Consider the following 14031-nt stretch of genomic DNA (forward strand, 5'->3'; position numbering starts at 1 on the left):
GGCACGTTCGCCAGTATAGGAGGCGACGTAAGAACGTTGAAGACGGCATCCGCGCCATCAGCCAATGAATTGGCATGATTCTATAAGGGCTTCAGACAATCGGCACACTCAGAGGGTGTTCCCAAAGTGTCTTAGTTTGCGCAGCGTTGAGTGAACCTATGAAGGAGAACAAGGGTTACGCGAGTAACCCAGGACGTTTCTGACAGGAACTCCAAACCGCAAAAATACAGGTACTGTCAACATGATGAAAACAATCCCAATGTTGCAAAAAGGAAAACTGTGTGTGTACTGGTTTTTGTGGTTTACGAGGACACAAATTTGTTTAATGACATAGGTATGACAAAGGTATTACAACTTGAAGGTGGTTTATGAGGACACTGCCTATGTCCCCGTAAATCAAAAGGCTTAAAAAACATACTAAATGGTGTTTTTTTCTTTAAATCTAAAAATGCAGACAGTTTCCTGTAAGGGGTAGGTTTAGGCGTAGGGTTGGTGTAGGGCAATAGCACATACAGTTTGTACAGTATAATTACGCCTATGGAGAGTCCCTGTATAACACCAAAACCAAAGTGTGTGTGTCAGGACCTCCCTCCATAACTGATTGTAAACCAGCATCAAACACACCTGGATAATATACAGGAACAAATTAAGGCTCTTGCTGGTTTAAAAAATCTGTTGAAATTTGCAACATGTAAATGTGAACTGAAGAATGTCCAGAAAATAGATAACTTTCCAGGCAGTGAGATGGCACAAACAGAACAAAACACACATGTGAATCATTTTCTTAAATGGTTCAGTGAAAAGTCTAACCTATTAAGACAACCAGAAAAGATCAAACTGATTTACCCACAATGGAACTTTTAATGTGGTTTAAATCATCCTACAACAACAGTTTGACCTTCCTCATATGCACACATACATACACTTAATGCACATTATACAGTACATAGTTACATAATGCACATTATACATAGGCCTAGTTACATAAAATGTTCTTCTGGCACTTGTTAAGACTTTGAATGTTCTTAATGCAAATGTTCTTAATGGTGAAAAACATTATTCATTTTTACAGTTTTATTATCTGCCATTGATAATGTTTGAATATTTGTTGTAATAAATATGTAGAAGTAGAAAAGTAGAATGTTACCAAATTGAATGATCAAGTTGAACGTCGACCCGGTGAGTGAACAGGACTCATAAAGGGCAGCTTTACAAAATTATAATTGTCTTGCATAAAAAATAAGTGTTAGATTAAGCTGCTTTGTTTCCAACGTGCATTTATTTGAGTCTGTTTTATTGAACTCATGTAAAGGTTATGTCTTTGGGGCATGACTTTATGGATGACTCAAGTTCGTCTCTATTTCTCAACAACAAGCTAAAACTACATATCAGTCATTTAACATTTAATTCTCATTTGTGCATTATTGGCTGACATGTTAAATAAAGCATTTAAATTAAAGCAAATCAAGTTACTTTACCTATAAACGCCATTGTTGACTTGTCTCTCTTCAAGATGCACTGCAGTAATGGAGGTCTCGCATGCAATTCTTAAAGCGCCCACAAGAAGGCATCATATATCGGTGAATATTATATTACAAAACCGATATCCGATAAGGGAAAAATTATAAAATCAAAAACTGTCCGTTTTTATGACATGTGTTTTGTTACTTTTGCCTGGCTATAGCATGGGAAAAAAATATAGCATAATGTTGCCATCAAGACAACGTCTTTCTCAGAGTGGTCCCTGCTTATTTCAGCAAGACAATGCCAAGATTCATTCTGCATGTGTTACAACAAAACCATCGATCAAGTGATTTTCCTCCATACGAAAATTAATTCCGTTGCATACTCAATATATGCACTTTAGCCTTTGTTTTATACGTAATCACTAGTAAATGGTCTTAACATGCTTAGTCTGGTGTATGGTCTCCCTGACTAACCAGCTAATAAGTGCTCAAACTCCTTTAAAAGCATAAACAGACCAGCTACCAGCAAACAAGCTTATGTGGTTTAAGATATTTTTTGGCAGAGCTAACAAGTCCAACATATTCAACTATAATCATCTCTGATCATAACTCCATTGTCAATATATTATCTATCCCACCTTTGGAATTTAAAGCACACATCATGCTGGGTTACTAGCACTATCATGTAACCAGGAACAATAATTTTTTTTACTTTTTCGAAATTGTCCGAGACGGTTTGTTCAATTTTCACCAAAATTTACACAGATCATCAACGAATTTGACGAAAAGCTTGCCAAATCGATGTGAGGCTGTATGTCTCCAATGCTTTGACTTATTCAGACCAAACTTGGTGTGTGTTATAACAACCATGACCTGAGGCTACCTGCACAGTTTAGACACAGCGCCACCTAGTGGTCAGGAGATATGAAAAATAATATTTTTGTTTATAACTTCTGAATGGTTTGCCCAAAAATCATAAAATCTGTCTCATTAGATTCAGTACTGCAAGCCGAGTCCAGTTTTCCCATGTTGGCCATTTTGGGTGTCAGCCATTTAGAATGTTGTACTAAAATCCTGTATTTCATGAATGCATTAGCATAATGTTATGAAACTCAGCATGGGTCATCGGCACAATGCCCTGAAGGAACCTGCAAAATTTCAAGCCAGCGCCACATAGTGGTGAAATAAAATATTCACATGCTTTTAATTTTGGATGTGGTTGACTTATTTTCATTGGAGTCATCTCCTTAGATTCCTGAATCCCTGTCAAATCAAGTGATACCATCAAACAATAATATCTTCAAAATCATTAGTCCGACTGAAACAAAACCACTGTAGGACATTTCAAAATATGTGTCTATAACTCCAAAACAAAATGAGAAATTTTCACCAAATTTGGCACACATATGTATGGGCACACTTTGAGGACACATAAAAAAAAGTTGTGGGATTGGGCCTCTAGGTGGCGCTATAATTGAACAAAACATGAAATTGATATTAACTACAATACAATGTTATGACATAAAATACAATATTTTACAAATGCATTGTGTACTATTGCAAAACTGTACATGTCATCTGCACCATGTCCCGAATGTCAAAATGTTTTGAGACAGCACCACCTTGTGGTCAAAAATGCCAATAGCATTTTATTCATTTTGGATGTTGTCATGAAACTGGTCTCAGTAGATTCATTGGGTCACACCAAGAACATAGACAGCAATATTGCCAGCTTCCTGTCTGCCATATTGACTTTTTTTTAACTCCTCCTAGACTGTCGGTCTGATTTTCACAAAACTCGAATCAGATCATCTTTAAACTATGCTGGCAAACTTCTGGATTTTGTGTCGATAGACGAAACCATTATCGTATACCATCTCAACAAATTTGATGACATGGCGCGTTAATGACTCTGAGGCTTGCTTCTGTAGTGCTTGGCCCCTCAATTGCTGCTTGTAACTATATTTATTGTTTATCTTTGTCTTCAGGTGTGGTTGGTGATGATGTGGTTACAATCTCAGTAATGGAGAGAGATTCAGTTGCTTTGCACTCTGGTGTTACCAAACAACAACGTGACAAGATGCTGTGGTATTTTAACGACACTCTGATTGTGCTGATCAATGGAGAGCCCAGTAAGAGTTGTGTGTATTATGGTGAAGGTGGGATGTTCAGAGACAGACTAAAGGTGGACTATGCAACTGGATCTCTGACCGTCAAAAACATCAGACCTGAACACACTGGACGTTATGAAGCAAATTTCATCCAAAGCAAAAGCTCAGAAACCAGCCAAAGCTTTAACCAAAACAGCAAGTGTGACGGCACAAAAATCATCAAAAAAAATATCAACATTGGAGACACCATGAAAACATTTAGTGTTTCTGTCACTGGTAAGTCTCTGGCTGATGAACGTTGTGAGGTGTGTAATTGTTTTCAGGGAAACACACAGCTAAAGTAGTTCCAGGCAGGTCTTGACTGCATTATATGTCCCTTGTCTCTTGTCCCCCATGTCTCTTTACTTTTTGGTTGCTAGGATGCTCGACAATTGTGGCTAGAAGGTGGTGAAGGTAATTAGTGATGTCTATTTGCTCCCCTGAGTCAAACAAGTCTAGGGATGTCCCCGAACCCGAATACTGTTTTCGGAAAGAAATGATGCATTTCAGAGAGCCGCTAAAGGGACTTGGTGACAAAACGTTTCAATGCCTTTGCATTGTCTCAGTATATTGTTGGGTAATTATATTGTATATAATTTTCGGACACCAGGGAGGGAATATCAGGGGATTGAAATCGAATTCGCGATCACACGCACTATGTGCATAGGGAGCAGCGGTAATGATTTTACAGGATAAGGTATTTGTCAATGATGCTTTCTCAAGCCAACCTAATAATAATCATTTTAAATAGCATTTCAGTACGTTGGCTTTTTTCAAGCTAACTTAATAATAATAATAATAATAAGAAGAAGCCAGTAATAGCTCACAGTAAGTTCATAGTAATAAACCACTAATAATAATACGTTTTAATAGCATTTTAGTAGATTTCTCAAGTCAAAGGTTTTCCTTAAAAATGAAATAATAAAAAAATCTATAAATAAAAACAATAAATTATGTGCTTTTTATTTTTTTTGTTATTCTGTTGTGTTTTTCAGCTCTTTTGTCTGGTTGGGACAAAATCAGTAAAGATTTAAATTATATACATTATCCCAGTACATTATGGGGAAGGCAAAAGAGTGTGAAAAGAGTATGTTTTCTCCTCCCTTCCTTTTTTTCCCTTAATTACTTTCCTTTTGTTTACTCACATGAATGACTGTCTGTCTTTCTCTTCAGGATGGTCTTTAAATCTTATAGCAGGAATATGTGTTGGTGTTGGTGTTGTTCTGCTGCTGGCTGCAGCTGTTGTCGGTGTAATTTACTTTTGTTGCAGGAGCTCTAATAAGGGCAAGTATCACCTACAGATAACAGATACTATAGTGAGAGGAAAACATCATCTTTATTAAGCAAAATTACTGTTTAATTGTCTGTGTTTTTTTAACAGAAGACATGAAGAAAAACAAGTCTAAGCATCTGTTGAAAGTCGCAGTATGAGGTAAAATACTGTACTACTGCTGTAAACCGAATAAACTGAATCTTATTAACTGTAAATACTGTTCATGTCTTTCTCTTTATTTTCTTTTTTTTTTCTTACAGAAGAAAAAAAAAGGAAAGTTTCACATAATCAGAGAGAATCTTAACAGGATCAGTCAAAAATATTTCTGGATGTTGGATTATAACTTTTGACCCTAATGGCTGTAGACATATTTTTCCCCACTCAGTCCATGAGTAAATCCATACATAAGGACTGAGTGGGGGGGAACAATTCCAAGTCTTTACCAAATTTTGCACATAACAGCTTGGTAAACTGCTGGCAGAGGTTTTATTCCCATTCAAAACCAATGGGGCATGTTCCAACAATCAGGCCAGTTCTGTTTCTTCAAGAAAGTTCCTCATTTTCACATGTTTTTAGTCTTGCCAGTTTAAACATTCAAGTGGGCCATTTAAGCCATTCAAGTGCAAGACACCGCGAAAGAGAACGGTACTTGCAAGCACCTGATGCACGCACACACGAACAAACTCTTCTTAGACTGCACATGAGTAGTGAATTAAGTTATCTCTCACGTCCAGGGACGATTCTAGGATTTTCATTTTAGGGGGGCTCAGCCCCCAATGAGGGTATAATAATAAAAAATAAATATTTACAAATAAATTGATTGAAAATTTGTACAAAAAAATTGTAGAACCGTTCTACATAAATTCAATTCAAACAATATATATATATTTTTTTATTAATACAAACACACACACAATGTTTCAATCTCTGTCAATCACTCTGATATGCAATTAAAATGAGTGCACTGACTGAGTGCTGTCGGTCACTGTCTTTAATCATTTCTATGCATAACTTTATGGTAGTTAATGCCACATGCACTGTAATATTATGTACTATATTGAAAGCTAAATTTTCAAATGAAAATAGCAATAACGTGATCGTTTTATAAAGTATGCGTTCATATGTGTTAAGGGCTTTCGCTGAAGGAAACAGCTGTGGTGTGATGAGTGGTGAATGCAGCGAAAACTTTACAGTAGATTAGAAACCGATTGCTCTCCCATGACTTTTTGTAAACTATATTTATGACAAAGAACTGCTTAGATGTAGATATTATAACAATCTATCGATAAACACACACCTTGTCCTCTCCTCTGCGCCACCGCAGTCTGTGGATTGAACAACGCGCAGAAACATGCGGAGGAGCCGAAGTCTGCTGCCGTTTTCATTTGAAATTTAAAGGGAAAGAATTGCAAGATTTTTAGGGGGGCTGAGCAGAAATTTAGGGGTGCTCAAGCCCCCCTAAAAATGGCCTAGCGACGCCCATGCTCACGTCTTCTTGAGCAAATATAAAGACAATTGTCAAAATGAGTGCCTTGACAAGTATTCTTGTAAAAAATACAGTAAAAATTAACACTGAAGCAACTGCAGTTAAATAGATGATTAAGTGTTTAATTAAACAATGAATGAGCATCAAACACCTGATGTTAACAAGCAGAATCAGAAAAAGGAAAAGAAACGAGCAGAAACAATAATTAAAACTGCCTTAAAATGCAGCATGAAGCATGTCACCATTGTTGAATTTCGTATGCTGACTGTTGATGAATAGTACCTTTGACTCTGTTATTAACAATGCATTGGTCAAACTGGTTGGCAATATGGTTCGGATGGTTTTGTGACTAAATCTAAATGATTGACATGCTTCTCAGTCCACAAAAAAACAAACAAACAAAAAACAACATCAACACTTTCATCATGTTTATAATTAGGCCTTTGGGTGTTCTACTGTATGATGTATTAGCGCACACCGTCTGGAGCTTTTATTGTTCCCGATGGTCTGATTCTGGACACTACATGGCACTATAATTAACAGTAAAAGCCTGTGGTGTGTACACTTTCTAACTAATAAAGTATCAAGTGTCAAGATTTGTCTGGTTAACATGGCCAGTTTGTTCTTAAATGGTGTAATCATCTTTCCACATTGACAGCTATTCCAGTTTTACATCTGAGATGTTGTTTTTTCCTTTGGAGGCTGTTTTTCCAGGTAAGACCAGAGTAATGGCATTATGAATCATTTTCACACTACTTGCATTTATTGTTAAAATGACCCCCTGACATCGACAAAAATAAACAGGATATGACCTTTATATATAAAAAAAAAGTGTGACATCAAGAGCACGTCCTCTTCTCAGAAATAACTTCTCTTACAGGATCTGCAACCAGTGAAACTAACACTGCTTATTCGGCATTTAACAGTGTGACGTGTGAGGTCATGGAGAGACATGCATATGCGTAAGTATCGATTTTGATATTTCACATTACACTGCATAATATTTTCACATTTCACATTCACATAGCTATATCAATCTCTAAGACAATCTTTAATTTTCAGAATTTATTAATGGGTTCAGCATTTTTAGTGAAGGCAGACATCAAACTGTGAGCTTCATATGAACAGGAATGGAAAAAGCCCTTTACCCACACACTATCCACACAGACACACAACTAACACCTCTGACGTACACTCTCAAACTGACATCAACCACAAAAATCTTCCAGTATACATCCTCATGAAGAAGCCATTTATACGCCCAACAGTTCAGACCACAATTTTTGCACAGCTGTAAATAAATCCGACTACAGCAGGTTTCAATCTGACTCACAAACTGAGCTTTTAGTGGAGCCAGAGATCCCAGGGGCCTCCAAAGAGAGTCAAACTCTAGGGGCCATCTGACCACTCTATAGTAATCACTGACTGCAACTAAATAATATTTTAGCCAAATTAACACTAGGTATGTTTGTGTACAGCTGGATTTAACCGAAAGGTGAGAGTTGCCACTTCCAATTGTAAGAGGAATTGAAAACAGAGGCTTGAAGTTGAACACATCACCTTCTTGTGACGTCAGTGCGGTTTTTGGGTGGGATGCGGTAACTATTTGTCAAATACACAGATGTTTTGCATGTACTGTAGCAACAGAAACACTTTTCATTCAAAACTCCTACTGCTTAATCTGTATGATCAAGAACAGATTTAGTATAAGTCTATATCATTTAAATACCAGTGAAGTGCATCTATAATATGTTTTATTTCGATAATCATGACACAATATTACATTAAGATTAGGCTACAAGAAAAGACTTCTTACTGTTATAAAACAGCTGTGTATCAAATCGCATACTTCCCCGCTATACAGTAGGCAATAATCATGTGCAACAAAACAAGTATGTCTAAGTTCACAGTGGTCAGTAAATATTTATTTATTTATTGAAAGTAAATATTTAAACGCACCCAAAGTTTAAAACGGATCCAAAACTTCTGCATGCAGTCCTGTCATTTGTCGGAAAAGGCAGTTTTAGTCACTGCGAGTCACTACCGGTGTGAACGGGCCTCTAGATACATGTACTGTAGATACTACACATTGTCAACAATCCCAAAACTCATCTACAAGTTTTAAAGAACTTGTTGTCAGCAGGAGTTGTAAAGGTTGTTGCAGGAGGGTCTGGGTCCGGTACTCAAGGCGATTGATGCATACTCTACTTGAGCTTCCTCTTCAACATTCTGAAAAAAAATAAATAAAAATAATAATAATAATAATAAATGAACTATCTTTTAAAATCTTACTGATGATAAATTTGAGATTCAATGTGTTCAAATATCTTTTTTTTTTTTTTTTTTCTTGTAACAGTGATCAGGTTGAGCAATGGCCTACCATACAGTCTAATTACACTAATAATGTTTTCGAGAAATGCAGCCTAGGACAGTACTTACCACTGTCAGAAAAAAAAGTAAAAAAAAATTAAAAGAAATAGAGCTGCAACATATTGTGACTGGAGCAGGATTACTATGCACCTTCTACCCCAAAAAGGTGCATACTAGAAAGCTTTTAGTGGTAAATAATATAAAAAGTATCTCCCAAAAGTGAAAACTAATCCATGATTTTCTCACACTCAAGCCATCATAGGTGTATATGACTTTCTTCTTTCAGACAAATAGAACCAGAGTTATATTAAAAATGTCCTGACTCTTCCAAGCTTTATAATGGCAATGAATGGCTGTTGAGATTTTGAAGCAAAATAAATGCATCCATCATAAAAAAAAGTGCTCCACACGGTTCTGGAGGGTTAAAAAGGCCTTTTGAAATGAATCGACTCGTAATCCAAAGTTTGTGGGTTCGAGTATCGGGCCGGCAAGGATTGTAGGTGGGGGGAGTGAACGTACAGCACTCTCTCCAACCTCAATACCACGACTGAGGTGCCCTTTAGCTGTGTGTGTGTGTGTGTGTGTGCACTTTGGATGGGTTAACTGCAGAGCACAAATTGAGTATGGAAATTTCAAATGTCACGTTACGTCACTTTCACTTTCACTCACCGGAGCTTACGCTACCCCTACATCTTATGTAATCTGCTGGAACGCCACTTTCTCGTGAATGCGCGTACGACAGTTAGCGAAAGATAGAGATTACGGTTTATAAATTTTTAAATATAGATATTTTTCTTACACAAACACATCTAGAGATTACGGTTTATAAAGTTTTAAATATAGATATTTTTCTTATACAAACACATCAGCTCACTTCAGAAGGCCTTTATTAACCCCCCAGAGCCATCTGGAGTCCTTTTTATGATGGGTGGATGCACTTTATTGGACCTCAAAATCTTAACAGCCATTCACTTCCATTATAAAGCTTGGAAGAGCCAGGACATTTTTAAATATAACTCCGATTGTATTAGTCTGAAAGACGATAGTCATATGGCTTGAGTGTGAGTAAATCATGGGATCATTTTCACTTTTGGGTGAACTATCCCTTTAAGGCTGCTGCCCAGGTCACAAGCCGTTGCACTTCTTAGGATACAATTTTTGCACTTTTTTTTTTTCTGAGAGTGAATTCATTAAGTTCTTCAGTAAAAATTCTGAACAGTAATATCATCAGCTGTGTAAATATGAACTCGTGTTCTCTAAATGGATCTGTTGTTCATTTGTTGTTATGTTAGAATGAGTGTCTTGGGTATTGTGGGATATGAGTGATGACATTATGACTATTTTATGTTTTTTCTCTGAATCACGATCTATCATATACTGTAAAATCACAAATTTGACTGACTGCTAAATTGATGCAGAGATTAACAACATAGCTTTGGAATAAATCTTACCGTTTTATGCGTATTTCTGTTGTTGAATGTTGGGTCAATGTAAGTGATCTCTTCAGGAGTCTGAACTGTTTGAAAAATATTAATAGATGCATTAAACAACAACAACTCAATCTTAACTAGATCTGGTTCTTCACAACATTAGTGTTGTTATTATAGGGCTGTCATTTAATGATTAATTAATCGTGCAATATGAACATATTTAATGCTCCATTACATGGTTTTAATGGCTTTAACAAATGAATTCAGTTCACACAGAAATACAGAAAATGAACTTTAAAGGCATTCTTTTCAGATAATTTGTAAACCATAAGACAAATGCTAAAGTAATTTGCATTTTATTATAATATGATGAAATGTAATAAATTAAAGCGCAAGTAAAATGTCACCCACCAGTGAAACAGTTTAATATGAACACCAGCTGAGCTCTGCATTTTTAACATGTACGATTGTGTTTCTGAGTTACTGTATAATTTAATCTATGCAGAATTGTATTTCTTTCTCTGTATTTCCAGGGTGCGTTAACGCAGTTTAAGAAATGCAGAATCTGTTTTTTCTGAGCGAGATGAGTAAAGACCATTTCTGCCCAATGTCACTTTATAGATAACAGCCAAACAACTTGCCTTTTTGATCAGTTTTTTTACATTTCCTGCATGTGAGAAATATACCGAATGCAGCCACAATCAACAGAGATCCAGCAGCAGCAGTAACAGAGATCAACACTATCAGAGACAGAGAGCCTGTAATGAAAGAGAGACACAATCATTAGTGTCAGTCTGATGTATTGATAAGTGAACATCCAACTTAGTTTTTGCTGCTTTACTTGTTGACATCATATACTTGGTTTACTGTATGCTTCTGATTCAGATTCTATAGGAAGAGACACAAAAGTCCTGTCTCGAGTGCCATGTTTGTAGTTGGTTTTCTCAGGTGATTGTCTTACCCAGGTGTGCCTCATTTGTGTTTATATAGCCATTCTGTTTCCCCTTTTGCTTTTTCAGTTGTCAAATGTTGATGTGTTTCTGTTCCCTTCAGTCCTTGTTTTTTTTTTTTTTTTTGGTTCTTGTTTTGACTTTGAGTTTAAAAAATAATATCCTCTTGTATTTAGATCTGTCTCTTTGCCTGCTTTCTCTTCTACTCCACCATTATTACAGTGTCACATTTACATACACATTTGCATAGTCAAATTTTACGGGTAAAGTCAGAGAAAGTGGGGCTGAATGTGAAGCGTGTGTAAAAGCTATACGTATTCTGGGTTGTGGACTAGGCAACGAAACAGTGCTAATCAACAGTTTTTGGCCTGTAGATTAATATAACATTTAGTACTGACTCACTGATTCTCTTTTTAACTCAGCAATTTTTTTTTGACAAGTTCAGGTATAAAGAAGTGGCTGAGTAGATACAAACACACTGAATGTTGTTTAGTGTAGCTGAATGTATTGAAGCACAACTATTGGTGAACTCTACAAATTTGCATTTAAAAATCCCCCAGACTTCTCATTGAGATTGGCTGTATTTCACGATTTGAATTTCTGTGTAAATTGACCAATCTTTTCAGCACATGACCTGTAGACTGAGATGAGTAAATAAATGCTAATCTCACCTGAACATGTGTGACAGAGTTGACTGATGTCCAGATGTGTGGTCTGGTTGCTGATGGGATTGTTGAGCACACAGCTGTAGGTGTTGTTATCCTGATATTCCACCTCCAGAGGTAGAGAGAGACTGATGCTGAGATCAGACGCACTGATGCTGGACAATAAACTGTTTCCTTTGTACCAGGAGAGAGTTACATGACTCACATTCACCACTGAACACAACAATGAACAATTCTGCTGCGATGATGATGATGAAGAATATTGTGAAGAGTTACTGCTGATGACAGGAACAGACAGATGAGCTGGAAAAGATTAGCAGAATCAGATTAAATCATTATTAGTAGTAAATAAGAGGGCTGTTTTTAACTGTGTTGGATGTGTTAGAGTTTGTGATGTCATTCACATACAATACATTACTTTGATTACAGATTTATTTAGTTATTTATTGTTTGTTTGTTGAGATGCCAACTTCAAAATAATCAATCAAAAGGAAAGTCAAAAATAAGTGTAACATAAATTGTTTAACTCACCATAAATGATAAGACTGAAATTCTTGTTCACTTTATCTTTGAGCTCTACTTTATAGAGTCCAGTATGTTCAGTTGTGGTGTTTGTGATGATCAGAGATCCAGTTTGATCGTCCAGCTTCAGTCTGTCTCTGAATCTCTCATCAAGAACATCATCAAATACAGCCATGCTGCCGGCCATTACACTGATTTCAGCTATTAAAGTGTTTTCAGCTCCAAACCTCCACAGAATCAGATCATCATCCGTTATTTCAGTAAAACCAGAGTTTAGAGCGACTGAATCTCCCTCCAGCACTGACACTGACTCCACTGCATCTGTATCAGCAAACACACCTGAAGAATATAAAGTTTGTCACAGATTAAAGGTTAATAACTTTATGTTGGTTTACTTTACTAGGATCAGTACCCTGTAATTATTTAAAAGTGAAATAAGGAGAACGCAAAACAGCACCACAGACAGGAAAGAAGCTAAAAGAAAGAAGAAATAAATTAACACAAAATATCTGAATCTGTTCTTATGTTATTCTGTGATGATAGATATGAATCCAAACCAGGTTTTAAATACTTGTTCAATTTCAGTATATCAGAAAATAATATCGAATGGATATCCATCTTATTTCTCTAAGGCTTGAACTAAATCAGTAAATACATTTTTATCTATAAACACAATAAATATACATTACTTACCAGCTAGTTTGCACAAACACATACAGAACAAAATGACAACATGAACCATTTTCTTTGAGCACGGTACGATTATAACATCTGAAAACAGACTAGACACGACAGAAGTGAGATATCCATCTGTTTGAATCCTCCCCCAAAAGGATCGGACCACCCTTCACTGAAAGTGCACTGTTACCACATATATGACACAGTAGCTACAATAGCCTAAATTCTCTAGCTTTTAACACTGACAGAAAGATCACAAATTTGCTGTAATTTTCTTTCAATCTTTCCTTCCAAAAGTAGAGCAGAATGTACAGTGTTAATGTGCTGTATTGATTGTAAGCTATTTCACAGGTTTGCTTGTATTTTGAATTATACTTTGCACCGTGTTGTGTTACGTTCGATGTGTGTTTTGTGTATTTTGCCTTACATCTTTTTGGTTTCCCCTGTGGTTTTGTTTTTCCACTGTTTCTATAAACCATTTTCAGGTTCATGAGTCACGACCACTGGATTATACGCCTCTCGATCATGCTTGTGACATCACGCATGATCAACCAATCAGCTGACATACTGGCGGGATAAAAGGCCCTGTTTGCACTGTTTCAGTAACCAGAGCAGCGTCAGATCTCATGCAACTCTTGAGTCCTGAAAGTTCAGTTAGCCACGACTGCTTGTTTGTTCTGTGGTTTCTGAGCTCCAGCAGATCTTTGGTTTTGTTGTTTGTTTGTCTTCATACACTGCACTATTTGTTCTGATTAAGACACTGCTTCAGTGTTTTAACTAAAGCCTAGGTTCAAGTACAAGTGTGTGTAGGTGATTTTAGAGCTAAATTTTGTGTAATACATTTTCCAGCTAATAGTCAATTGTGGTTAACCACTTGATTGCAAATGATTTCTTTATTGGATTTTGTGTTGTTGTGTTGTGTTAATGCCCTTTATTTTGTACAATTCAGCTGATTGTTGATCTAATACACCAATCGCAAACAAGTCTTTATAGCTTCTTCAATGTTAGTGTAGGCTAGTTTACGAGTGATTGCCACCCGTT

General features: G+C 36.5%; 1 protein-coding gene across 1 annotated transcript; it reads right to left on the reverse strand.

Annotated features, from left to right (window-relative positions):
* Positions 1-6700: 6700 nt before the first annotated feature.
* LOC131531377 (transmembrane and immunoglobulin domain-containing protein 1-like) lies at positions 6701-13042 on the reverse strand. The gene is made up of 6 exons (XM_058762091.1): positions 13006-13042; positions 12322-12651; positions 11797-12093; positions 10817-10933; positions 10197-10261; positions 6701-8604 (listed from the first exon to the last, which is right to left on the reverse strand). The coding sequence occupies exons 1-6, from the start codon at positions 13025-13027 to the stop codon at positions 8512-8514; spliced, it is 924 nt and encodes a 307-aa protein (XP_058618074.1). The 5' UTR covers positions 13028-13042; the 3' UTR covers positions 6701-8511.
* Between the last annotated feature and the right edge of the window lie 989 nt (positions 13043-14031).

The sequence above is a fragment of the Onychostoma macrolepis genome, chromosome 22 (assembly GCF_012432095.1).
Source record: "Onychostoma macrolepis isolate SWU-2019 chromosome 22, ASM1243209v1, whole genome shotgun sequence".
NCBI classification, from domain to species: Eukaryota; Metazoa; Chordata; class Actinopteri; order Cypriniformes; family Cyprinidae; genus Onychostoma; species Onychostoma macrolepis.

What these genes read in the sequence shown, in the direction of transcription:
- LOC131531377 (XM_058762091.1), bottom strand. Translation starts at nt 13,027, where the DNA reads ATGTGTTTGTGCAAACTAGCTG. An exon ending in TTTCAGTCTTATCATTTATG is followed by an intron (nt 12,094 to 12,321) that starts GTGAGTTAAACA and finishes AATCTTTTCCAG; the next exon opens with CTCATCTGTCTGTTCCTGTC. An exon ending in TAAAAAAACTGATCAAAAAG is followed by an intron (nt 10,262 to 10,816) that starts GCAAGTTGTTTG and finishes TTTTTCAAACAG; the next exon opens with TTCAGACTCCTGAAGAGATC.